The sequence below is a fragment of the Heterocephalus glaber genome, unplaced genomic scaffold (assembly GCF_053883595.1).
Source record: "Heterocephalus glaber isolate CG9 unplaced genomic scaffold, H.glaber_assembly_v1.0 deba00001564, whole genome shotgun sequence".
Taxonomy (NCBI): Eukaryota; Metazoa; Chordata; class Mammalia; order Rodentia; family Bathyergidae; genus Heterocephalus; species Heterocephalus glaber.
In genome coordinates this window covers 10,327,425-10,353,583 of record NW_028258351.1, presented here as the reverse complement: position 1 = coordinate 10,353,583, position 26,159 = coordinate 10,327,425, and the positions used below count along the sequence as shown (strand labels likewise).

Here is a 26,159-nt window from a genome sequence, read left to right as displayed (position 1 = left end):
ATTTCAAGGCATGTAGCCCTCTACACAGCAATCTGGAAAGAGTCTTTGAGGGCAGCCTGCCCAGCTTCCCTCCAGGAGCACAGTGCTTCTCTATACATCCAATGCATTCATTCATTCATACAACATTCCCTGCAGCAGGCCCCGTTTAGGAGCTGGGGACACAGCTCTATCAGTCATTGTCCTCAAGTTGTTTCCAGCCTCACTGATTTTCTCCTGCCCCTGTCCCCAAGGCCCTGGGAACTTACTACCTCAGAAGTTCTTGAGTTCCAGCACTGACAAGTTCGGCAGGTAGGAGACACCCAAAGCCCCTTACTACCTCCAGGAAGTCATCAATGATAGGGAGTGAGTACCCAACAGAAAAGTTGAAGACCCCAATCCCAGCAAGATCCTCATCCACCTGCTGTAGCTGGCATGTGTGCACACAAGGGCCTGAGCTGCTAGACTGCCTGTACATGCCTGACCTGGGCTTCAAAGGCTGGCCCAGTCTGTGCCACTTTATTGCCCAGCTAATGACGGTGATTAGGCTGACAGGTGCCGTCTGCCACCCGGCCACACTCCTGCTTGCTGAGGAAGGTGGTTTCTGAGCATTTAGGGGAAGCTTGGTTGCTGGATCCTGTGAGGGCACCTGCCACCTAGCTGACAGCTAGACCCTCAGGGTGGCTTTTGTATACCTCACTCCAAGAGATTGGGGGAAGCTTCATACCCTGGATTTCTGAGGAGCTGAGAACAATGGATAGAGCATGTGCACCCCAAGCCAAAGCTGGACTGTGGGTACCCATGCTGGGTCCAGGAGAAAGCGGTAGCAGAGGATCAGAGCACCTTGTAGAGGGTGGGGGCTCTGCTGCTTAGGGGCCCACTGCATTGTGGGTAAGACACTGGGGGAGCCCTGACATTTTGGGCTGACCTACGCCCAGTGGGAGGACTGTTGCCTGGGGCCTTGAGGGTCCTAGTGTGGGTCTGGGTGGGAGCCTGATTTATAGTGTGCTTCATGCGTGAGGAATGCCAGCCCGGAGGCCAGGGTGGGGGTGGAACCACTTGCCTGACACTCCTCACTCTCCTGGATGTCTGGCATGCCCTGTCAGGATCCCCTGTCCCCTGGGGACAGCAGTGTTCTGCCCTGTGCAGTAGCCCCCTTCCAGCTGCACTCCCCATGAACCCCCAGGTCTGGGAAAACTAAATGAAAGCCCAGCCCAGGGGGAAACCTGAATTGAATTTTTTTTTTTTTTTTTGTCCTTAGTGACAGATTTAGGATAGACACAAAGATGAACTTCCAGCCAGGAAGGGATGCTGAGCTCCCAGAATGGATGATGGGTAGTATCACCCCCAATTGAAAACTCTGGAGTCTAGGAGGGAGGGTATGGGGTGGAATGGCAGAAGAGGGGCAGAGGTAAGGAGGCAGATTCATCCAAAGTTGTCTCATTCCGACTCTGAAGTCCATGATGGTTTTGAGCCTTTTCCTATGAGTCCGGCCTGCATCCTTCTTGCTATAGGCTGCCATTTGGGGTAAGGGTCCATCTTTCTGGGCAGCTGGCATGGGTCAGCCTGCCTCCTCTGGTCTGGTGGGACTGGTTTTTCCAGCTGGAGGAAGGGTCGGTGAGGAATTGGCAGGGAGAGAGGGTTTTATGTAAATGTCCAGGGAGTGCTCTGGGAACGGGAAGGCCGGTTTTCCCAAAGACACGCAGAGACTGGCAACTCCCAATTAGCTGGCTGGTGATCTCAGTGCTGCTTTCTTGGGTGGCTGCGCCCACTCCGATCGGCCCTGGCAGGGGTGCCCTACCATTACTTTCTCCTGGGGGTGGGAGGGGTGCCAAGGGAGCTGCCATGTAGGACAGAGGCCAGGCCCCTTTCCTGTACCCTCTAAGCTGAGCCGGAACCACATGGTGTCGCCATGAAAGACCATCTCAGACTCAACTGAAAAAGGCTTTAATGGGGCTAAAATCTGAACCCTTCCCAAACTTTGAGAGGCTGGGCTGGAGTCCCAAAGGCCATACCTATGGCAGGCCCTGCTCCCAGGCCACTCTAATCTCAAGTTTCAATAAATATGTGCAAAGGGGTCTGGTTCCCAAGCTAGGAAGACAAGGAAGGATGTGTATGTTTTCTGCAGATGCACACAGGTGCACTGTCAAGCCTGCATGCGTAGGATGCCCTCTCGAGCACACGTGTGTGTACGTACAAATGCAGACATTTTCCTCTGACACACTGGAGAGGATGCACACACCCTCTCATGGACACAGAGATTATACACACAGGGACATTTCTCCCTGGGCCCTGGGCTTGGAGCTTGGGATGTCTCCTCTTGGTTCAGAGGAGGGGCATGGAGGTGGGCTTGGGCAGGTTGCACCCCTGTCTAGGGGCTGGCTGTGGTGTGGTCGGGCTGGCTGGGAAAACACTGGGTGGCATTTGACTGGGCCCAGGAGGGAAAGGTGTGCATGTTGAAGATGTGGAAGCTCCAGGTGTTGATGGCCAGCATGATGACCAGCACCCCGATGATGTTGAGCAGGAATCCAGCACGAGCCTGAGGTAAGGAGAGCCAGTTTGACTGAGTGGGTGCTGAATGGTAACAGTGCCCAGCCTGCAGAACTTAAGAGTGCTCAGGAGCCCTCCCAAGAGCAAACCTCTTCCTGGGAAGTCCTGCCTGTGGTCTAATGGGCAGTGCTAGGCAATGCCCTGGCCCCGTACTTTACTGCCAGTCCTAACAGGGAAAAGGGGGCCCTCATGAGCTTCTGGGGCCCTGGGGTTGTTTTCTCTGAGTTCATCTTTCTGAGTGTGGCTGACCCCCTGGAACCTCCTCATGTCCAAACCCCCTCTTGTGGCCAGAGCTTCAGGGCTTGTCTGAGGGATCATATCCTAGTCTCCCCTTCTGTACCCGCAGCCAGACAGGGTCCTTCTCTGAGCTCTAGGTATTTCAGAGGGTTTCAGCTACTTTGTGGTCCACAGAGATGTAAGGCAGTCAGGAAGGAGAAGAGAGGCATTTTCATTCCCTGCCACTCACCATATCAGTCACTTTGAGACCTCCAAAGGAGAAGACGATGGCATTAGGTGGGGTGGCCACAGGCAGCATGAAGGCCAGGGAGGAAGCCAGGGTGCAGGGGAGCATGATGTAGAGTGGGTGGAGGCAGATGGCCTGAGCCTGGAAGGGGAACAGTGGGGCAGAGCTGCTCTTGGTCTCCATCCTGGCCCCCAATTTTCCCTCTTCTGGGTGACAACTCCACCCTCAACACACGTTATGGTCATGAACCCACCATTTCTGCCAGAAAGCACTGGGTGACCTGGGAAGGGCCCCTTGACCTCTCTGGAGGGGATGAGTGTGCAGCCCTGCCCTGTGGGGCGTAGTGAAGGGAGGGGCCCATAAAACAGATCTCAAAGGGGCTCTGGAGGTGTCATCAAAGGCTGCCGAAGGCGCCTGGGGAGGAAGGGGCTGGGGACGCTCCAGGGAGCAATTTTACCTCATCACCTGTGGAATGACCAGAACAGGGACTGGGGTGGGGAGGTGGGTGGGGCCACCATTGAGCCCCATCGATATACTCAGAGGGCGAGGTCACCAGAGATGGGGTCATTCAGGGGCTAGAAGGCTGGAAGTTCAGGGTCCCCTCCAGGAGAGGGGAGGAGGTGCAGTGACAGGTCCCTGGGGACCTGTGGAGGGGCAAGGCAGGAAGATTGCCTGGGGGAGGTGTGTCTGCAGGGCCAGCTCACCATGGAGGCCAGGATGGGCAGGAAGAGTGTGGTGGTGGCCACGTTGCTAATGCACTCGGTGAAGGTAGCAATCAGGAGACAGATGATGAGTGCAGTGGCAGGAGGTGGCATGTGCTGCAGTGGTGACAGTTTGTCCCCCACCCACTCTGACAGGCCAGATTTCTGTGGGGAGAGGAGGGTGGTGTGTGTGAGGCAGGGCTACCTGGACCCCAAGCCCTTCTGCTGCCTACACCTGTGTAGTCTTCAGAGTCGAGACAGGTCTGAAGGGAAGACAGGATCCAACTAGTATCAAGGGCCCTTCTGCTGCTCTTGGGGAAGCTGGGGAGGGGTGAAGGGTCAGGTGAGAAGCTAGGAGAGGGGCCCCAAAACCTTGGGGGTCTGGAGTTTTGTGGGAGTAAAAACCTTTGGCCCCATTTACTCCGTCTTCCTGATCCCCGTCAGGAGGTCTCTGGACAACCATAGTCCTCTCCTTGTCCTCTCCCAGCCCCATGGGTTGGGGCTGAGGGGACTGCTCCTGACAGGGAGGCAGGGTGGAGGGAGGACCCTTAAAATGGAAGAGGCCAATGGTCTGGTGAGCAATTGGCAGTGTGGGGAGAGCGCCAAGTTCTCATTCCACCTCATTCCTTGCTGCTGGGCCCAAGCATAGTGCCTGGCAGTCAGTGGGTGACCAAGCACAGACCCTGAACCTGGGGCAGCTGCCTACTGTCTGTGCAATAAATGCGCTCAGCTGGAACAGGGAGGCCCAGGGCTGCAGTTTCAAGAATTTGTTTTTCTCTAGAGAAAGATGGCCCGCTCCCCAGATCCTGGTGGGATGCGATCATGGTGCCCCCTGGTGGCTGCAGTGGGAGGACTGTGTCAACCCAAAGCCAGCTACCTAGGTACTGCAGCTAATGCATTCTGTCTGGCCTGGGAGAGGGGCTGTAGAGGGATCGCCAGAGAAACCTGTCTTCCCTTTAGCTCTTAGAACCCCACTGAGCACAGGTCTTGAGGACTCATGCTTCTTTCTCCTTCTTGGCTGGGGCTGTCACCTACTTCCCTCCAGCTTCTGCAAGGTTCTGCTCACTGTGGGGCCTCCTAAGTGGGGATCATGTTTCCCTTCTATGGGACAGAAACAGGGGCCCTCTCTCCTGCCACAGAGCCCCCCTCCAACAGGCCTGGGAGGGGCTGGGAGTCTCTCACCTCACTACCTTTGGCCAGAGCAAAGCCAGCACCTAGCAACAGCATGATGTTCCAGGGCATCTTCTCGTTCACTGTCTTCCAGGTGAGGAGGGCAGGAGGGGCCTGCAGCTTCCCTGGGTTTTCTACTCCCCAAGTAGAGAAGAACAGGTCACTAAGAGCCACAGGCCTTCTCCCTCCCCTCAGCTGGAAACCCCCGAGTGGGTTCCTATCAGAGCTTCATGAATGTAGCTCTGTAACATTCTAACTTTGTCCCTGAGTCCTTGTGCCCTTGGCAAGTCACCCTAACCTCTTTGGGCTCCTACCAAGTGTGGTCAAATGTACATTACAGGCCTGAAGGCAAAGGCTACCTGGAAAACCTTCCCAGCCCCAGCCAGGTGCTTACCGGGGTCCTGGGTCAGGCCTGGGATCTTGGAGGGCACTATGAATAGAATTACACTGATGAACATTGCCACGGTTCCATCGGATGGCATGCTGTGGGTGGGATAGGGAGGGTAGGCTTAGTGGCTTGGGGATACTCAGAGTGGATGGGTGGTGGAGAGGAACCCCTCTTATAGACAAGCCTGGTGAGATTCCCTTGCCCCAGATTCACCCCCTGTTCTGCAGTTCCCTTGCTGCCTCCCCAAGGATTGAGCCACAAGTGTGTTCCCCTCCTTTCCCTCAGAAACTCTCACCTTTCCCCTTTGCTGTTGGCAAAAGCCAGATTGCCCCAGCCAGGGAAGAAGCCTGGCTCCCTGGTGAACCAGAGCACCACCAGGATGACGAAGAGGACTGTGACAGCCTTTTCAGCAAAGTTCATGGGGCCCAGCAGCTTGTGCTGTATCTTGATGACTTGGAGGGCTGCCTGCTTTTTCTCCTTCCCCTGATCTCCAATGCCAAAGTTCTTCTTGAAGCTGCAGGCAGACAGCAGGGGTGGCTCAGGAGAGACCCGCCCCAGGCAGGGGCCAAGGTGCTCTGAGAGCCCATCATGTGAGACCAAGGCCTGCACCGGTCACTTTGGGGTCATGTCTCTGAGGTCAGGTTCTGTTCAAGATTCTAGGGAAGAGCAGAGGACTCGGAGGGGATTGTGGCCCTTGTTTAGCAAGAGAAGCTGTGTTGCCCCAAGCTTGGGCCTTCGCCATGTGCCCTATTGACATTCTTCCTCCAAGGGGTCTCTTGGGCTGCATCCTCCCAGCCCGGGGTGGGGAGAGCTTCATGGCCAGACCCTTGTGCTTCCTCCTGGCCCTCCTCACAGCTCTTCTCCTTCAGCTGCTTTTCAGGAAATCCCCATCCCTTCTCTCTGACTCTGGGATTCTCTACCGGCCTTACCTCCACTCATATTGTCCTCAGTGGTGCAGGAGGCTATGGTGCTTACTTAACTTGTGCTGCTTACTTAACTTGCATTAACATTTAATTTTTCACTCGGGTAAATCTCACTTAGCTGCTGGACTGTGAGTTCTTCCAGGCCAAAGACAGTGCTTCATACCATTTTCACTTGTCCATGGTTCCCCGAAATGTGCTGATCTCTTGTACCAGCTCCCAGACTAATCCAACCTCCTTGCATCTGTGCTCATGGTTTGCCCAAAGTACATTAATAATACTTAAAATCTTCCAATGGCTTCCCTCTGCCTGGGAAGGCAGGACAAATAATGACTATAGTATAGCACCATTCATACCACCACTGCTGTCCTGTGTACATATTAGACATCACTAATCAATCACAGACTTGATTCAGACAGCCTTAGCAGGGTCTCCAATGTTTTCCAACTGAGAGCTCCAAACAGTGACTATGAATAACCCAGGGTTGCAAGTAGAAATGAAATCTACTTGCTACCCTTGGCTTCAAGGATAAGGCCCTAACACTATTTGTTTGTTTATTTATTTATTTATTTATTGAGGCAGGGTTTTGCTATGTAGTTCAAGCGGGGCTTGAACTCACTGTGTAGCCCAGGCAATCCTCCTGCCTCTGCTTTCCATAATGCTGGGATCACAAGCATTCACCACCATTCTCAGCTCTCCCTTGCTGCCTCTTGAGCTTTGTGCCCTGACACTCTTTTATGATGTTTCTCTTTCATCCCCACAGAACCAGAGAGTCTCCAAAACACTTCAGGTTCTTTCTTGTGGCTGTGCTTCATTCCCTTTTTCCTTTCTTTCTTTTCAATTTTTGTTCTTGTTTTTGTTTTGAGACAAGGGTTTCACTAAGTTGCCAAGTCTGGCCTTGAACTTGTGATCCTCCTGTCTCAGCCTTTCCAGTAGGATGTGCCACTATGCCCAGCACCTCTGCTTTGCACCACCTGTTTCTGCTGCCTGGAATGCCTTTACCCCATTCTCTACCTGGCTGACTTGTGGTCCTGCAAGAGTCAGCTCAGACATTACCTCTTTCTGGAATCCCCACTACCCTGAGTGCTCCCCTCTGTCATAGCCCACCTCCATATCATCCATCAGATGGGGAGCTGCAGAGACTTTGCTCAATGTCTTTTGGTATTCTTACTGCCCAGCATTCTCACTGCCCAGGACACAGTAGGCCAGCCATGCAGTAGGAACAGAACAAATGTGTCAATAACTGACCACATTCAGTGTGTTCCTCAAGCATTTATTCAGGAACTGTGGAGCATGAGGGGACAGGGTTTGGCCTGGGCACCAGAAGACTTGGTTTTCAATCTCAGCATTGACAAATCTAGTTGTGATCCCTCCTTAAGACCCAGTGTGCTCATGTGCTAAATGGGGTAATATTCTCCTCCCAATAATTCCTTCAAATGAGTGCACAGAGGGGCCTTGGGAAGTAGGGGCCTTCTCATAGGCATGGTCACTTTCCACATCCGAACCCAACAGGAAGCTCCCAGGGGTACAGGCAAGGACCTAGGCTTCTCGTATCCACCCCACTACTTACTTGAAACCCAAGAAGAGGAACTGCAGCCATAGCCAAGCCAGCAGCAGCAAGATGACCATGGTGGGGAAGGCAAAGCCAAACCAGGAGGCAAAGTTTATGATGTTGGGGTTTTCGGGGAAGATCCTGGAGGGAACACAGGCTGCTGTGTGACTTTGGCCTGGCAACCACCCAACTCCATTTGCCTCCCAGTGAGAGCGCACCCCACCCCTGCTGGGCCCTGCCCTCTGGCACTCACGACTGCATCTGGCCTTGCATCACCAGGTTGGGCGTGGTGCCGGTCAGCGTGGCGATGCCCCCGATGCTGGCTGAGTAGGCCACACACAGGCTCATACCCTTGGAGAAGCGGACCTCCTCCTTGCTCTTCATGGCTCTTGGCTCTGAATGAGCAGGTGTGATCTGTCCATTTTCTAGGAACAAGGGAGAGCTCAGGTGGGGGCAGGTGCAAGGACAGCTCTGGGGAACTTGGCTGGGGCTCCATGGCCTCCAGGGCACTTTGTTGGTGAACAGCTGAGACCTGGGCTGGGAAGAGCACAGAGGCTGCCCCCTGGTCTGAGCGGGTCCAGCATTCCCTGGAGCCTCGGCTTGGGAGTACATTCAGATGCCATCAGGCCCAACCTCTTTTGAAAGATGGGAAACCAAGACCCAGAGAAGGGAAGAGGATTATCTAAACCAGGAAGGAAAAATGGAGACTAGACCCCTTGCTGCCCACCCAGACTTTAAAAAGATAGATAGATAGATAGATAGATAGATAGATTCATTTATCTGTATTTCTGTGAATCAAACCTAGGGTCTTGCACATGCTTGGCAATTGTTCTACCACTGAGCTACACCATCAGCCCATGGGTCTTGGCATTTTTTGTTTTTTGGTTTTTTTGGTACTGGGGATCGAACTCGGGTCCTTGTGCTTGGGTCTTGGCATTTTAAAACCAGAAAAGTTCCAGGCAATCAAGGACAAATTGGTCACTGAGGCGCTTGCCTCAGTCTTCTCTCCCCAAGTCTCCAAGATCATTACCCTTGCAAATGGACGGGTCCCTTAGACCTTCCGCAAGAACTGAGGGCTCGGGCAGGGTCTACCTCTTCTGTCTTACCAAGCTTGGTCACCTCCTTCTGGGGACTGGGATCCTGGAGCTCGAAAGTGGGGTTGTCACTGCCTCCCTGGCTGTCCATTCGTGTATTTTGCAGCTCCTCCAGGACTGCGTGTGCAATGGGGACCATCATGGCTGTGGTGGCTGTGTTGCTGATCCACATGGACAGGAAGGCTGTGACCATCATGAAGCCCAGGATCAGCCTAAGACAGACAGATGCACACACTGTCATTCCAGCTTCCCTTCAGAGGCTGGATGTTGTCCTGAGTGTCCCTGGACCCCGCTCCTCCCATCCTGGTTTGTGGGAACTCACAGGGCAGGCCGCACCCCAATGATGAGGAGCGCTCGGAGAGCGATGCGTTTGTGCAGGTTCCAGTGCTCCACAGCAATGGCCACTATCAACCCCCCGATGAACAGGATATTGGTGTCCTTGAGGTACTCAGTGCTGACCTGGCAGGCAGGGACATGACTGAGATGCAGGACGATCTTGGGGTCTCCCACAGTGCCCCTGGGCCTATGAGGTGCAATCCCTGACATCTCCCCATAGTAGCATTCCCCTGGGCTCTCAAATGGAAATGGCCTTTGGATTATCAGCCATTTGATATTAACCAGGTTCCCCTTTTCTTGCCAAATTAATTCTTTCTTCCCTCAGGATAATTGGGAAACAATCTAGCCTGTTTCATTCATGTTTCAAGTCATGGACTGGGAGATAGAGCATTTCATGTTCTTTTTAGAAAGTAGAGCTGGGTGTGGTTGTGCACACTTGTAATCCCAGCACTTGGGAGGCTGAGGCAGGAGGATCACTATGAGTTTGAGGCCAGTCTGGGCTGCATAGTGAGTTTAAGGACAGCCTGAACTACATAGTGAAATCCTGTCTCAACAAACAAAAAAGAGCAGTATGTAAGTGTGATCCTTGGGCCAGTGTCATTACCGTCACCTGGAACTTGTCAGAAATGAAATGCTTAAACCCTATCCTAGATCTACTGAGTCAGAAGCTCAGTGGTGGGGCTCAGCCTTCTGTGTTTTACTCTGCCTTCCAGGTGATTATATTCATTTGAGCTCAGGAGCCACTGAACTAGAAGTACAGCATACAGCCTGTGGATACAACCAAACTTGGATGAAAAATATTCAAAAATAAATCATGTTTGGGCCGGGGATTTAGCTCAGTGGTGCTGCCACCTGCCTCACAAGTGGAAGGTCCTGAGTTCGATCCCCGGTACCAAAAAACAAACAAACAAAAAACCATGTTTATACTGAACATGCACACTTTCCCCTTCATCATTATTCCCTAAACAATACAGAATAGCAACTATTTACATGGTATTAGGCATTACCGGTAATCTAGAGGTGATTTAAAGTATAATGAAGAAATGCATAGGCTATACACAAATACTATGACATTTTATGCAAGGGACTTGAGCATCCTGGGATTTTGGAATCAGTAGGGATCCAGAACCAATCGTTGTGATAGCCAGGAAAGACATTAAAAATGCTTCAGCTGGACTTTTCCTTCCTTCCTTCCTTCCTTCCTTTCTTTCTTTCTTTCTTTCTTTCTTTCTTCCTTCCTTCCTTCTCTCCTTCCTTTCTTTTTCTCTCTCCCTCTCTTTCTTTCTTCTTTTATGCATGTGGTACAGAGGACTGAAACCAAGACCTTTGCACTGAGTTACATCCCCAGCCATTTATATTTTTTAAATTTTGGGTCAGGATCTTGCTAAATTGCTAAATTCTCAAAGCTGGGCTTGAACTTGAAATCCTCCTGCCTCAGCCCCCCCGGAGTGTTGGGATTATAGGTGTGCACCACCATGCCTAGATTCAGCTGACTGTGGAGGCCCTTCTCCTGCACCAGACCCTTCACCTCCCTGGACTCTCCACACCAGTGACATGCATTCCCAGAATGCTCTATCCCTGGTCTTCTAGCTGATTCCTCCCTCAGTGTTCTCTGAGCTGTCAAGAGGAGGCAAGGACCCCTTTTTGATGAAACTTGCCTGTGATGAAGTGTCTTAGGTCACCAGAGCCCTAGGGAAGACCCCCCTTCCCTGGGAGCCCTTTCTCCCATGGATGTGAGGAGCTCACCTCAGAGGCTTCCATGATGCCCATCAGAGGGAACAGGAAGAGAGGGAAGAAGGCAGTGACAGCCAGGGGCAGAGCCTCAGTGCACCAGAAGAGTGCCATGAGGATGATGGCATAGGCACAGTAGGCTTCCTGTGGGTGGGAAGGGAGCAGAAGAGCTATTAGAGGGGCAGGCCCAGAGTCTTGTCCCCTTCCAACCTGGAGAGAAACCAGGCCATTTCTTCCCACAGAATGGGGAAAGCCTGTGAAACCCATGGATTCCCAAGCCTGAGGCCACATTTTTAAATGGGGGTGGTGGTGGACCACCTTATCTTTGTTTTAAACTTGGGGGCCCAGACATTATAACCCAGCCACACTGGTATCTGGAGTTGGCTCTGAGGCCTCGTCCAGCCCATGGGAACTGCAGGGGGCCCAGGTGAGGACCCTGAGATGAGATGAGGATGCCCAGGGCAAAGAGCAGACCCTGCCAAACCCTCACCTTCCCTAGCTCTTCTCACTACCTGTAAGAACGTGTTTATTTGTATGACTATTTAGTGTTTGTTTTCTGTGCTAGGAGGTAAATTCGATGAGGACAGTCAGTTTTGTGGCATCTGGATCCTTGGAGCCCTGGACCCAGGAAGCTGCAGAGCAAATCTTGTCTAAATGAATGCATCACCTCTAAGTCTTGGGAATGCTGGAGGGTCTCTCCTTCCTAGTAATCATGGCCTGGCTGCTGCATCACACAGCTCCAGAGGCTCCATTCACATTTACAGGCTATGTGAGAGGTTCCTTCATCCCTGCGTTATGCAATGAAGAGCGTGGCAACCCTGAGGCATCACCATGGGTACCAGAAACCACCCTTTCCCTCACAAGGTCCCAGAGTCCAGAGATGCCTGACCTCGGGCCTAGATGAGGTGGAATGGACGCCAGACAGTCGGGCGCCAGATGTCAGGGGCCTACTCTCCTCGGCTGCCTCTCTGAGGACTGAGGAATCATTAGCCAGAGGAGGCCTCTGGGAGAGGGGGCACCTGCCCACTCTGTTTACCCAAAGAAAGGGCAACATCAGGAATTAGTTGGACCAGGCTGTGATCCCTTCCTCTCCTACCTGTCTCAGTTGTCCTGCCCTCTCCTCTCTACCCAGTACAAACTGGCCTCACTTCTGAGCACCTCACAGTCTCAGTGCCCTGAAGCTTGGAAAGGGTCCTGTGGTGGGCACAGGTGGTGGCCTTGGAAAAGAGGAAGCTGCTATTTAATGAGCAGCTCTTAGGAGCTTGGTGTTGAACACGTAAGAGCCATTAAGGTGGGTGTGGTGGTCTCACTTTATGGATGAGCTCAGACAGTAAGTGGCTTGCTCAAGGTCACAAAACTAGGGAGTGGCAGAGCTGGGATGGAAACTCAGGTAGGGCATCTGGGTTGCACAACTCTGGGAGCTTCCCAAGAGCACTCCCCTTGCTGTGGATGGCAAGGTGCCCCCGGAGCTGTGCGGTAGGAACCCTGCACAGAGCCTGCTGTGGGACCAAGACTGGGTGACGGCAAGCTCTCTTTCTACTACCCACTCCCTACTCGAACTTGACAGCTCCAGGTGTGGGGCCTCCTTGACCCTAGATCAGAGATCCACCCCTCTGCTCCCCAGTAGGATTCTGCTGATGCTGGTGTTTCTTCACCCACTTCCTTACCTGCAGCAAATGGATGGCCAGTTATTTAACCTCCCTCGAGCTAAGGGCAGGCCACTCCCCTGGACCCTGGAGTCCCCTATTCCCTCACCCAGAACTCTCTGGTCAGACACAGAAGGGGGCCTGGGGGAGCAGTCACTGTGCTGATTCAAGAAAGCTCTGGCAGGGCTTGGTGGAACACTTGGGAGGCTGAGGCAAGGGGATCACCATAAGTTCAAGGTCAGCCTGGACTACATAGTGAGACTGCCTGAAAAAAGCCAAACAAACAGAAAAACAAAACAGGGCTGGGGATTTAGCTCAGTGGTTTCGCCCGCCTACTGCGCAAGGACCGGAGTACCAAAAAAAAAAAAAAAAGAGAAAAACGAAGCAAAACAAAAAACCAAGAAGAAAGCTCTGCAGAAGGAGGCTACTTTGTGATCTTTGTGCCTCAAGTGTTTTTCACACGCACATTTAGTTGCTCTGAGAGGTACTGACTATTGTTCCCATTTCACACAGGAGAAAAAAAGGTGCAAATAAGCGTCTCAAAGTCACACAGATAGTAAGTGGAAAAGTCAGGCTTTGGTTCTTGGGCCCCAGCTTTTACCCTGAATTCAAAGGTGTCCTCAGTCTCGGGCTCCCTGTGACTGGGGGGGACCTGTCTGAGGATGAGCTGGGGCTCTGAATCCAAACACAGTGACCTTCTGAGAACCTGCCACTTCCTGTTGCCTGACTCTGTCAAGGAACTTTGCTTTTGTTTTTTTTTTTAACAGTGTCCTGCTATGTTCACCCAGGCTCACTTTGAACTCCTGGGCTCAGGCGATCCTCCCACCTCAGTCTTTTGAGTAGCTGGGACTACAGGCTTGCGCCACTCCACTCAGCTAACGTGGTTCACTTTTTGAGATCCCATTTCCACACCTTCAGGGGAATTGTTGGTAGCCAAACCTGCCTGTGAGCCCCAGTGTATAATGTGAGCCCCCGCTGCCCTTTACAACTATGTTGGGTCCTCTCCACATCTGTCGCTGGATCAAAATCCAAAGCTGTTTCAAGTTCTAGCCGGAAGCCTTCCCTGACCCTGGGCACTTTGGCCCTGTGTCCCCCAGCTCAACTCCTGAGCAGTCTGTCAACCTGAAGCCTAACTTGTTGGCTTATTTTTCCTGGATCATGGTGTTTTTAACTGGGACAGAGAATTCTGAGAATCCATGAAATTCAGTAGAAAACCATTTCATCTTTTCACTAAGATCTAACTAAAGTTATGAACACAAGCAACAAAGTCATAGCACAGACTGTCCCCAACTCAAAAATGGTTGGATATTTTTGGCTTTGTGATGTCTTAAAAGCAATCTGAGTTCTGCAGAAACCCTACTTTAATGTTTATTAGCCATCCTTTAATGGTGAGCACCCATACAGCTGTTCTGATTTTCATTTTCAGTGCAGTATTCAACAAATTACATGGGATACTCAAAACTTTATTCTAAGATAGGTTTGGTGTTTGATGATTTTGCCTAACTATAAGCTAATGTTCTGAGTATGTTTAAGGTAGGTGAGGCTAAGCTAAGCTATTTGGTAGGTTGGCTGTATTACCTGCATTTTCAACCTATAACATTTTCAACTTATGATTTCTTTTTTGAGACAGGGTCATGCTATGTAGTTCAAGCCGCTCTTGAACCCACTATGTAGCCCAGGCTGGCCTCAAACTCACGGTGATCCTCTACTTTACCCACAGTGATGGGATTACAGGCGTGTGCCACCACACCTGGCATGATGGGTTTATTGAGACACAATCTCATAAACTGAGACTCAACTATACTGTTAATGGTATTATTGGTAATTTTGATTTTTTCCCCTCCTTTTGAGAAAAGGTCTTGCCATGTTGCCCATGCTGGCCTAGAACTTTGGAGCTCAAGGGAGCCTCCTGCCTTAACCTTCTGAGTAGGAGGGGTTACAGGGGTGTGCCACTGCACCCAAGTCAATATTTTATTGAGGTTATCAGATTTGAACATCTTCCCAGATCAGTTGTTGCTGTTATCTCAGAACACATGTCAATACACTGTTCACACTTATTACTATTTCAACATTATGGCAGTCATTATACCAATGTTCGATCTTTTGTTTTTGTTTTTGTTTTTCTTTTTTAGTGCTGGGGATAGAACTCAAGGTCTTGCACATACAAGGCAAGGTCTACCACTGAGCTCCATCCCTCACCCAGGGCTAGATCCTTCTGAAGCACTAATAAGGAAACATACATATCTGAATTGCAATATATTTTTCTGTATTTTGATAACCACGTCAAAATAATTGGTTTCCATTGTGATTCTATCCATTTTATTTTGTGCATTTCAAAGCAGTATTCTGAGAAGGACAGGAATCAAGACACAAAGAGGCCTAGCATTGCCGTGTTGACATTTGTTGAGGCTGGATTGCTGTCAGTGTTCTGAGGGGCACCCTGGGTCAGGTGACCCTGAAGGGGAGAGCACTGAGGGTCCTTTCTCCTCAGCCCCTTGGTATGTCTGATTACAAGGTCAGTATCCCTGCTCTGGAAGTAGGGATTCAGGGATCAGGATTGTTCTTTCAGGCCACTCTCGTTCTGTCTTACAGCCCAGCTCAGTTGAATTTTGTCTGGCCAAGCTCAGCTGGTCACCTATGGTGTGGGACCCACCTAACTTGCACACTGTCCACTGGCAACTCCCCAGGACTGTCACACTACGTAAGCCCAAGGAAACCATTTGTGTTCAGAGTTATTCAAAGCAGAGCCTGAACAGCTACCTGTAGGGCCCCCACCCCTTTTTGAGACAGGGTCTCTCTATGTAGTTCAGGCTAACCACAACTCACAGGGATCCTCCTGCCTCAGCCTCCCGAGTGCTGGGACTACAGGCATGTACCACCATGCCTGGATCCAGTGGCCCCCTTCAGAGCTCAGAAAGCAGCAGAGAAGTTTTCTTCCTTCCAGAAACTACTGCTCTTCTTTCTGCCTGTCACTACCTCCTGCTCCTCCAGACTGGAAAAGTAGTTGTTATCAGCTCTATTCCTGGCTGTGGCATTGCAGCATTGACTCTTCCTTCAGTATCTGGGTTTGTTTTTTTGTTGTTGTTGTACTGGGGTTTGAACCCAGGACCTTGCACTTATGAGGCAGGCATGGTGCCACTGAGCTAAATCCCTGGCCCTTTCACTATCTGTTTTGTTATTGTTTTAGTGCTGGGGATCAAACCCAAAGCTCTGTTCGTACTAAGCAAGTGCTCTACCCCCGGGCTACACCCCAGTCCTGTGTCTTTGCACTCTCTGCCTGGTTGTCTCTGCTCCAGCCACTCTGGTCCTCTTCAGATTCCTCCAAAACTCCATCCTCCCTCTGGCCACAAGGCCTTTGAGTATAATGTCCTCTCTCTGAACTTCTCTTCCCTTCCCACCTTGCTTAGTTGATATCTATTCATTCTGGAGGTCTCAGTTCAACTATTCCTTTTCTGGAGAAGACTCCCTGGCTTCCGGGCTGGGGAAGAATCTTGTTTCATACTTTGAGCTCCTAGTTCTTCTTCTGTACAGCTCTCACTATAGTTTGTAATGAACATTTTGTGTTGTGGATGAAATGATGAGACTCTATTCTCTGGGGAGTGGGTTCAAGTCTGTTTCTGCTCCTCCCAGAAGGGATCCTGGCACCTTTACAGCAGACCTGACACCCTGAGTGAAGGTGTGAATGACACAGGCCCTAGAGAGACAGACCTGTGTCAGGCCCAGCTCTGTCCCTGGAGGTCTGAGTGTCTGTGTGGGCTCTAGGGCCGGGGTGGGTTGGGTGCCCTACAGAGTCAGCAAAGCGCAGAGCGGGTAAAGCCTCTGAGGGTTTCTATCCTCACCAGCTTGCTTCTTTTGGAGTGGGAAAGCACACATCTTGGAACCAGAAAACCTGGGTGTAGGGCCGGGGATTTAGCTCAGTGGTTCAGCTGTCTGCCTCTCAAATGAAAGGTCCTGAGTTTGATCCCCAGTACCAAAAAAACCAAAACAAAACAAAACAAAAAAACTGGGTGTCTGGGCCCAGCTTTACTGTCATGTGTCTTTAGGAAAGTTCATTAATTTTTCTCGACTTTTTTTTCCTCAGAAATATTGAGAATTTCCTGGTGTACACACATGTATCGCTCTATTTTTTTTTTTTTTTTGGTACTGGGGATCGAACTCGGGACCTTGCACTTGCGAGGCAGGTGGCAGAACCACTGAGCTAAATCCCCGGCCCCACACATGAATCTCTTTAAGCAATTTCCTTATCTACAAACAGAAATAAGAAAAACGCTCACCTGGCTAGGCCAATGTAAAGATGAAAGGGCTTACAGGTGTGAGTATGTGAGACTATGTTGTGAAGCATTGCTCCCCACCATGTTGCAGGGCTGGCATTGGGAGAGAAATGTGCTCCTGGGATGCCAGGGGACTGGGCCAGGTGCATGAGGCTGAAATGGAGACAAAAATATCAGGGAACACCGGGTAGACTTGACCCTGAGCGAGTGGCAGGTGTTTGGGAGAGAACAAAGACTTTGGGCATCACACACAGCCTGTGGCTGTCAGGCAGAGCAAATGTGCCGAGTCTCAGGGGTGTCACAGCCTATTCCTCTTGCTGATTAAAGGTGACACAGGGTGGGGATGGGCTGGCACCTCCTGCCCCTCTGCCCCTCCAGATGTGGGAGATGCTGGTGGCAGTGAGCATTCTCAGGGCTCAGAAACAACGGTGGGGCACTAGGTGGCAGCCTGGCGCACACCACTGCAAAGGAGAGAGCAGAAAAATGGGAGCCCAGAGGAGAAGGGGCCCTTTCCCTCAGCCTCCTTCCATCGTGGCTGAGCAAGGCTTCCAGAGAGGGGATGCTGAATGGGTGCTGAGGGATAAGTAGTTCAGTTGCTTAGCAAAGGGTTTGGCAAGAGAGTAAGCACAGAGGAAACAGTGAGGCAGACATGTCCATGGTGTATACTTGGAAAAAATCTATCTATCTGTCCTGTGGGGGATCTAGGACTTTATCTAGAGGCAGGAGTGAAAGTAGGAGGACTTTGAAGGGTTTTAAACTGAGAAAGTAGCATGATCTGGCTGGTGTTTTGTTAAAAGGTTATACTGGGTGCCAGGAGTAGTGGGATGCACTGTAATCCCAGCACTCCGGGATGCTGAGGCAGAATTGCAAGCTCCAACCCAGACTAGGAAATTTAGAAATTTAGCAAGACCATGTCTAAAATATTTCTTTTAAAGGTTTGGGGATATATGTAGCTCAGTGTGAAGGCCCTGGGTTTGATCCTCAGTACGGGGAGGTGGTCAAAAAAGAGAAGGAAAAGAAAAGATTACCCTCAGGTGCAGCTCATGCTTAGCATTTGAGAGCCTGTGAGTTCAATCCCAGTATTAAAAAAAAAAAAAAAAAAAAAAAGAGAAAGAGAATGAAAGAAAGAAAGGAAAGAAAAAGACCCCAGAGGGGCAGGGGACTTAGCTCAGTGGTGCCGCTGCCTGCATGGCAAGTGCAAGATCCTGAGTTCGATCCCTGATACCAAAAAAGAAAGAAAGAAAGAAAGAAAAAGGCCCCAGAGATTATACTTATGCTATTATGTGATTGAAAAAATATGTGTGAGAGGGATTGTATATACTTAGGAAAATCTCTGATTTAGGAATTCGTACCTAGTTTTAGATACCAGACCCCTCTTGGCAGCCTGATGAAGCCTTCCAACTTCTTAGAATAAGGTTTTAAAATGCACTACATGAAATACATAAGACTACAAGGGAAACCAACTATACTGAGATCCAGTTATTAAAATATGAAAAAATGCTGGGGGAGATGATAGCCTTTCCAGGAATAATAGGCAGATGTCAAATGCCTAATACTTTTGAGGACTGAATACAGAGGGGAAAGTGGCCATTCGTCCATGAAAATTTGTCCCATGTCTCTGCAGAAACCAGACCGGAAGCCAAACCACAACTCTTGCAGCTGTTGGCCCTAAACAGTCAGAATTTGTTCAGGTTGCCGACTTCCTTCATTTTCACCCCTGTTCTCTTCTCCCACTTCTAACTCAGGAACAATCAAAGAAAGTCAAATATGCTCCCCCAACCAATCACATGGTATGCTCTAATTCTAAGTATGCAGCTCACAGCCTCCCACACCAACAGCCTGCAATCAGCACATCACTGAAGCTTCCATTTTGTCCCTTTGAAAGCCTTCCCTGCCTGCCTTTGAGGCTGTGTCAAATGCAACTGATGGTGTCTGACTTTTCTGACCCTTTGTTCTCACTAGGGGAAACTCCACTTATTTCTGCTCCTTAACTAGAACAACTTTGTTACATTATCTTCTGCTCCAAGACACCTGCAGGATATAGCGGATTTCTTTCTATTTTTTTGGAGATGGGGGTCTTACCATGTTCCATAGGCTGGCCTCGAACTGCGGGGCTCAAGTGATCCTCCTGCCTCAGCCCCTGGAGTTGGTGGGAATATAGGTGCGCCTGACTAGACAGTGGATTTGAGTGTTGGAGAAAACAAAGGGGTGGGAAAGAAGAGTCCTGTCCTCACAGTTTGGGCAAGAGCCAGGCCTGCAGGGCCCACTAAAGGGTGAACGAAAGACAAGCCAGAGTGACACTAACACGGCATTGCCACACTCCTCTGTGAACTTGATCTTCACAGCAGCCTTAAGCCTTACTGCTGAATTATATCCAGGATGTTAAGATTCTACCTAACTCTCTCATTCCTGGCCTTCACTGTAAAGGTGCTGATAAGCAGAGACATCACAGAGTAATCTGAAGGCGAAGTCCAATCTGGGAACCCTCTATCTCTATTCCATGAATCTCCCTGGCCTCTGAGGCTGGTTTCACCTTCTAATTTAGAGGCCAGGAAATATAACTGCAAACGGCTCAGGAAACATAACTGCAAACAGCCCAAGGACTGCTTCAGGCTACTACTGGAGAATGGAGCTCACCACTCTCAGGGTGATGAGACACACCTCCCTGTGTCGTAGGTGGGAACAGCTGAGGCCCTGGGCGGGGCCAGCCCATTTGAACAGAGCTGTGGAAAAGTGAGACATTTTTCCAGTGCCCATGAGGCCAGTCTGGGTTTTCCAGGGGTATAGGAAGTCAGACAAAGGCTGAGGGCAGAGGAAGCCCTTGCTTCTGGAGCCCCAGATGGACACTCTAGGTGTGTGGGTTGTTTTACCTCATCTTCACAGAATGCTTTTAGAGATGGGAGGATTTGGAGAAGCTCAGAAAGGTCACATGTTATAGGATGCTCCAGAGTGAGTTTTATCTATCTGGCTCCAAAAATCCATGGTTTGAGGGCTGGGGATTTAGCTCAGTGGTTCCGCTGCCTGCCTCTCAAGCGGAAGGACCCGAATTTGATCCCTGGTACCAAAAAAAAAAATCCATGCTTTGTTTGCTGGGCTCTGCTTTCTGAACCAAGAGCCAGAAAGTCTCAAAAGATAGAGGGTCCAGGGCCGGGGATTTAGCTCAGTAGTTCTGACGCCTGCCTTGAAAGCGCAAGGTCCTAAGTTCGATCTCCAGTACCAAAAACAAAAACAAAAGATAGAAGTTCCAAATTCCTTGTACAGTCTTTGTGTCAACAGTGAATCTTCAGAGGCCTCCTCTGCCTTTGGACTTCAGGAATAGCTTGCATTAAGGGTATGTTACACTGGTGTTAAAAGGCACATATAGCATTTGTGCACTCCAGGAGTTCAGGTGATTCAGAGGAAGAAATTCTGTGACCTTCTGTTTTTTTTTTTTTTTGGTACCTGGGATCGAACTCGGGTCCTTCCTCTTGAGAGGCAGGCGGTGGAACCACTGAGCTAAATCCCTGGCCCATTTCAATGACCTTCTGTTCTTATGTAAACACAATATTGATTTCGGCAGAACACTATCCTGGCCAACATCGTGCTGTTGGGAGACTGTTTTTACAGGTGGTCTCTATGGGCCCTGGGAGGCATTTGAATTTTTTTTCTAGCTTATTAGTCCTCTCACCCCTGAGCAAGTTATTTATCCTTCATTGCCTGCAGCATGAAATCCTTGCTCATTCCCCTGGCCTCATAAGCCTGATGTCAGCTGACCTCTCATTTTATCTCTGAACTTGACTTAAAAAAATCTTGTCCTTATTCATGCCCCTGAAGCCACACTGACCTTGTTTATCCCTTCCCTTTGCCAAGCTCCCTACTGTCCTCGGCCCTTTGCACTTGTTTCATGTTCTGCCTGGATGGCTCTTCGCCTAGGGCTGGGTTTAACTGGCTCTCACCTGCCCCTCTGGTCCCAAGGTAAGCATCTGCTCCTCAGGAGGCCTTCCCTGAGCACTGCATCAGGAGCAGCCTCTCCCAGAACCACCTCGCAGCCTGCTGTATTGTTTTTCTTTTTTATTTTTTTTTTTGCTGTATCGTTTCTATGGCTTGTGCAGCACATATGCATTTTGTGTGTCTCCCACCCCCAAGAATGCCAGGTGCCCCACATTCTCTCTTGAGGACACCTCAACAGTAGCTCTTACATAGTACTGAGTCTTGGTTTACCGATTCATGAATGAATCAATGGATGAATGAATGAATGAATGAATGTGAGTTTCTGGCACATGAATGATGCTTTGCCTGCATGGCTGGGGGACTGGGGAGAAGCCTTTAGGCCCTCCCTTCCCCAATTATCTGAAACCATCAGAAGGGACCAGGATTTCAAGGATGTAGTTGACATTTTCCCATATACCCTTCCCATTTCCAGCCTTTCACATTTTCTTTTGCACTTTCTTCCTGTCCTCTGCTGGGGCTATTGCCTGCTGAAATCTTACCCAGCCTTCGGGGTCCTACTCAAAGCCATCTACTTCAGATTCTTACTTGAATCCATTGGAAGAATTGGCTCCCTCTTCTGAATTCTGCAGCCTTCTTTTTTTTTTTTGGTACTGGAGATCGAACTTGGGTCCTTGCCTTGCACAGCAGGCGGCGAAACCACTGAGCTAAATCCCTGGCCCCTCTGCAGCCTTCTTGCTATCTCTTTGTGTGGTATAAACACCTGTCTCCTCTGTACTAACCAGCTTGAGCATAGAACATCTGCTAGTAACCCCTGGTACAGAGGAAAAGCTCTACAACATCTGGGATGTAAAGATGGTAAAAGGGTTGACTGGATGGGCATGAAGAGGAAAGGCTTGAGAGGAATTCATAATTGGCACTCCTGACTTCCTGGACAGCTTCATACAAAGACCCCAAAACTAGGTTCCATTTTCAACTTTTTTTCTAAATGGGACATTGCTTTACTACTCTGGGCCTCAGTTTACATGTTTATGAAATAGAAAAAGCAGTGGTAACCTCACAGTGACCCAGAGGCTTTTGTGAAGAATAAGTGAGCTAATAATGCTTTGAAGTGCTTGACTGAATTTCAAGCACATAAAATATACTCAAGGCATATCAACTATTATTACAGACATAGTTCTGAGTCTAGCCTGGGGCTCTCTCTTTCTATGTTGGGAATCAGGGCTATGGGCTATGCTTGGGGTTTCATTATAGATGGCAGAGACACAACAGGAATTCAAGAAAGGATCTTCTTTGCCCGCATTTCTTCATTCCTTCAACAAATATTTTCTGGCACATCTGCTACATGCCAGGGCCTAGGATTCTGCATAGAACAAGATGAGGTCCCTGCCTACAGGGTCTATGTTCTTTTTTTTTTTTTTTTGGTACCAGGGATCGAACTCGGGTCCTTGCACTTGCGCAGCAGGCAGCGAAACCACTGAGCTAAATCCCCAGCCCTAAGGGCCTATGTTCTAAGGCAGGAATTCAGAGAATAAATAGAAAGTAAACAAATATAAAACTGCAGATAGTGAATGTTTTATAAATAGAACAATGGGGGTATTAATGAAGAGTGATTGGCGTTTCCAGAGAGGCTTTTCTGTGTTGGATTTAAGTGGAAACCTGAGAAACAAGAAAGAGGCACTGGGGAGAACGGTGCTGGCAGGGGCTGAGCAATTTGAGGAGCAGGGAGAAGGCTGCAGAGCTTGCAGAGGAGCAGCGGGAGGGAGGATGTAGAGGGCGGAGTCTGAGGACCTGCAGGAATGGAGCCACAGGGACACTGGGCTGTGCTGTTTCTCGATTTAATTCGAAGTTCAGTGGGGAAGCTGGTGTGGGGTTTAAGCAGAGAAGTGATGTGTATGATCTTAGGTTTTGAGATGATCACCTTGACTGTTGATGGCAGAGGTTTGGGAGGAAAGGACAGGCGAGAAATGACAAGGTGGGAACTAACTCCGCTCAAAGTACAGATGGTTCAACTTAAAATTTTTCAACTTAGGATTTTTAAAAAACTTTATGAGGGTGTGAAAGCAACATGCACTTCACAGAAAGTGTACTGCAAACTTCAAAATTTGATCTTTCGGATTTAGCTCAGTGGTTTTGCCATGTGCCTTGCAACCGCACGGACCGGAGTTCAATCCCCGGTACAAAAAAAAAAAAAAAAATTTGATCTTTCACCAGGCCAGTGAGATCCTCTCTGGTAATCCAGAGCAGTGGCAGTGAGTAGCAGCTCCGCTAGCCTCGAGATCACCAGGGAGACATCTGAGTTCTACAGTGTGTATGGTGCTAAATGGGGAAGTGCGGCAGGTGGGGTGCATTAAATACATTTTCTACTTATGAAGACTCAATTTAGGATGAGTTTATGGGGATGAGTTTATGGGGATGTAACCTTATCCTAAGACAGGCACATCTGCAGTGTTCTGGGGACACTGAGTGCCCAGGACCTGCTGGTACATATGGAAATGAAGGACAGCAAGCACCCTAGAATGACTCGTGTTTTGTTCTAGCACCACAGGGTATTGGGTTGAAGCATTTCTTGGCAAGACTTCAGGGAGAGCCCGCTAGAGAAGAAAGGGCAGTCAGGTTTTGACTTGGACATGGAGAAGAGTAGCCTGCTTATCATGAAAATATGCAAGTGAAGGAAGTCTCCCGGATTAATTGACTAATACAACAGTAGATATTAGGGTTGGGGTCACAGATTGGGATCTCATGGACATAGAGATGTCTTTATTGTATGAGACACCATAAGATCTCGGGGTTGGGAGATTGGCAGAAGGGTCCTTCGGTAAGCCCAACCTCCACAGTCTGATGGAGGAAGAGCCAGAAAGGTTGTGAGGAAAATCAGGGCAAGGTGTCACCAAACCCAAGAGAAGCCAGTGTGGTAAAGAGAGGCTATGAGAAATGCTGTCAAGCGGTTGAGGAAGGCAAGAGTGGACCGAAGGGTTGGCACTATGAAAGGTGATGAGGACTAGGGTCTTAGAGATAGGAGCTGACCACAGACAGTGTAAGTGCAGTGTAGGTGACATCTTTGAAGCTGGCTGACATGAGAGAGAGAGAGGAGAAGGAAGACATGTCTGATGGGGATGTGGATGAAAGGAGGGTCTGGTTTGACTTGTTTGTTTGTTTAAGATAAGAGGTATTACAACATGTTTATTTGTTGATGGAAAAGATGAGGACCCAGAGAAATTGACCATGCAGGAGAGAGATGATAATTGCACAAGCGAAGTCCTAGGCAGGGGAGGGGATCCAGAGCCCTGTGTAGAGGCTGGCCTCTTGGGACAGTTCTTGGAGTCAGGACAGGGCAGGCAGAATCTGTGGGACAGGGGTGGGCAGTAGGGCCAGATGCAGTAGAGGGAATGCTGGGACTCCTCAAATATCACATTCGTATGAAGAAGCATGGCTTCTCTCACTATCTGAGGTCTTCCTGTGTGACCTTGGACAAGTTGCTGAATCTTTCTGGGCTGTGCTTCTGCTGGGGGGTGGCGGTTGGGGAGGTTATCATCCTTGACCTACTCTGCCTGTAAAACCACTGATAGATTCCCAGTACAGAGACACCACTGGCTTTGGCCCGAGATGCAGATCATGTTAAAGGTCAGCCAGGCCTTGTCATTCCCCATGTGTCAGGGGTCTAAGTGCTGTGTTACCTTACCCTTTGAGGACACCATGAGCAAAAGAGCTTGCCTTTATTAGCCTATCTGTGACAAAAGACAGAGAAAGGCTCAAAGGGCTGTTCTGGGGATGTAGGGGAGGGGGAGGTCAGGGCCGTGATTCTGTTTCCGCTATCATGAGGCCACAGGGTGGGAAGGAGACAGCACGACTGTAGAGCCAAACCACACACTCAGCTCTGCCACTTTGAAGTGTGTGATTTGTCAGAGGTAAATGCCTTGTGAGTGTCAAGGACTGGGGATACAGCTCAGTGGCAGAGCTCTTGCCTGGCATGCGTGTTCCACCCCAAGCACCAGGAGGTTGGGGGAGATGACCTATAAGACCCTCCTCCTGGATGCCCCCCAACACCATAGGCTAATTTAGATTCATAATTTTCTGTTCTTTTTCTTACAGAGGAATCCAAAAGGATATAATAACCAAACTCTGTGAAAATAGGATCTGTCCTGACACTTTGAATAAAGGCCTTACTGTCCCCCTCTCCATCTGTAAGATGGGACAGTTGGATCTACCTCGTGAGGTGGGGAATAGGATTACTGAGTACATAGCATGTGTTATGCTATAGGGAGGCTCAAGTGAATGGGAGATGAAGTTCTGACTTTTGCTGGGCAGGGGAGGAGGCAAAGACACTTCCCAGACTGTGAACAGTACAGCGGTCTCTTCTTCCAGTTTCTACCCTCTTCCTCCGCAGAAACCAGCCCTTGAGATTGCAGGTGAACTTTTCTTTCCCTTTATATTTGTGAAGGCACAAACTGCTCGAGGCTAGTTTCCTCCTATTCTCCTTTCATCTGTCTATAAACCTGGCCACTGATCTCCCCCTCTCTGCCCTCAAATGAGCCAGGTCCAGGGCTAGGTGGATGGACAACAAGCAGATCAACTCCATCTGCCCCCACCTGCCTCTGCCTTATAGAAGTGGCTTCCTGTTCTCCAAGGCAGTAGATCTTCAATATACTTGAGCAATTTGCATGGGGTTTCTATTTTTTTGTGTCGAGCAAAAGCCTCCTTTAGCTTTTTAAGCCCTCAGCAGTTAGGAGAACCAAGAGGTTATAACCTCACCTTCAGCATAGAAGAGGCGAGAAAGTTATACTGGGTCCCAAGGATGCCGTACTCTGGCCCAAACAGTCCTTCCCCTGCCTCCCCTGGAGATATCTGTGCCTAGAACCCCAAGTCCTTACCTTGGTGGGGATGAGAATGGGCAGAGGCAGCAGGATAATGGGCAGAAGCAACACAATCAGGTAGGAACGATAGGCCCACAGGCCCTGCCAGCAAGTGGTCATGGTGTGGACCAGGTGAGCCTGCCGGAGTCACTGCTACCTGGACCCAGGGAACTGAAGGACTAGAGAGGCCAGCCGGCAGGTGCCCTGAGGCAGGCTTATATAAAGGCAGTAAGTGTTAACCATTGACCCACCCTGGCAATCAGAGTGTTTTTGGAGTCCGGAGGTGGGAGTAAGGAGGAGGGGCCTGCAGGAGGAGTAAATATCAGGAAGACTTTGGAAAGAATGGGAGGGGAAAAGACCAAGGAAGAAAAGCTTCAGGTTCCTTCAAGAAGTTAAGCCCAGAGTTAACTCCTTCTGTACACAGAGGCTGCTAAGGGCTATTGGTGAAAGGAAGGTGCTCAGGGAATCCCCCAGGTAGCCTCTGTGGGGCAAGACCCCCACGGTCCTCCATCTAGCCCAGGACGCAGAAGGTTCTTGGCTCAGCAGATGACACAGGACCCTGGGGAAGGTTGCCCCTGGCT

General features: G+C 49.9%; 1 protein-coding gene across 3 annotated transcripts; it reads right to left on the bottom strand.

The window, feature by feature from the left end:
- Window positions 1-1,907: 1,907 nt before the first annotated feature.
- On the bottom strand, window positions 1,908-25,784 carry Slc13a2 (solute carrier family 13 member 2). 3 transcript variants are annotated; one of them, XM_004856986.4, is made up of 12 exons: window positions 25,597-25,784; window positions 10,897-11,025; window positions 9,137-9,273; window positions 8,827-9,026; window positions 7,974-8,145; window positions 7,739-7,861; window positions 5,544-5,762; window positions 5,255-5,343; window positions 4,873-4,994; window positions 3,694-3,855; window positions 2,993-3,130; window positions 1,908-2,515 (listed from the first exon to the last, which is right to left on the bottom strand). In XM_004856986.4, exons 1-12 carry the CDS (start codon window positions 25,696-25,698, stop codon window positions 2,348-2,350), a joined length of 1,761 nt encoding a protein of 586 aa, XP_004857043.1. In that variant the 5' UTR covers window positions 25,699-25,784; the 3' UTR covers window positions 1,908-2,347. The 3 variants fall into 3 exon arrangements, with proteins under 3 accessions (XP_004857043.1, XP_004857045.1, XP_004857044.1); XM_004856988.4 differs by lacking the exon at window positions 3,694-3,855; XM_004856987.4 differs by lacking the exon at window positions 10,897-11,025.
- Between the last annotated feature and the right edge of the window lie 375 nt (window positions 25,785-26,159).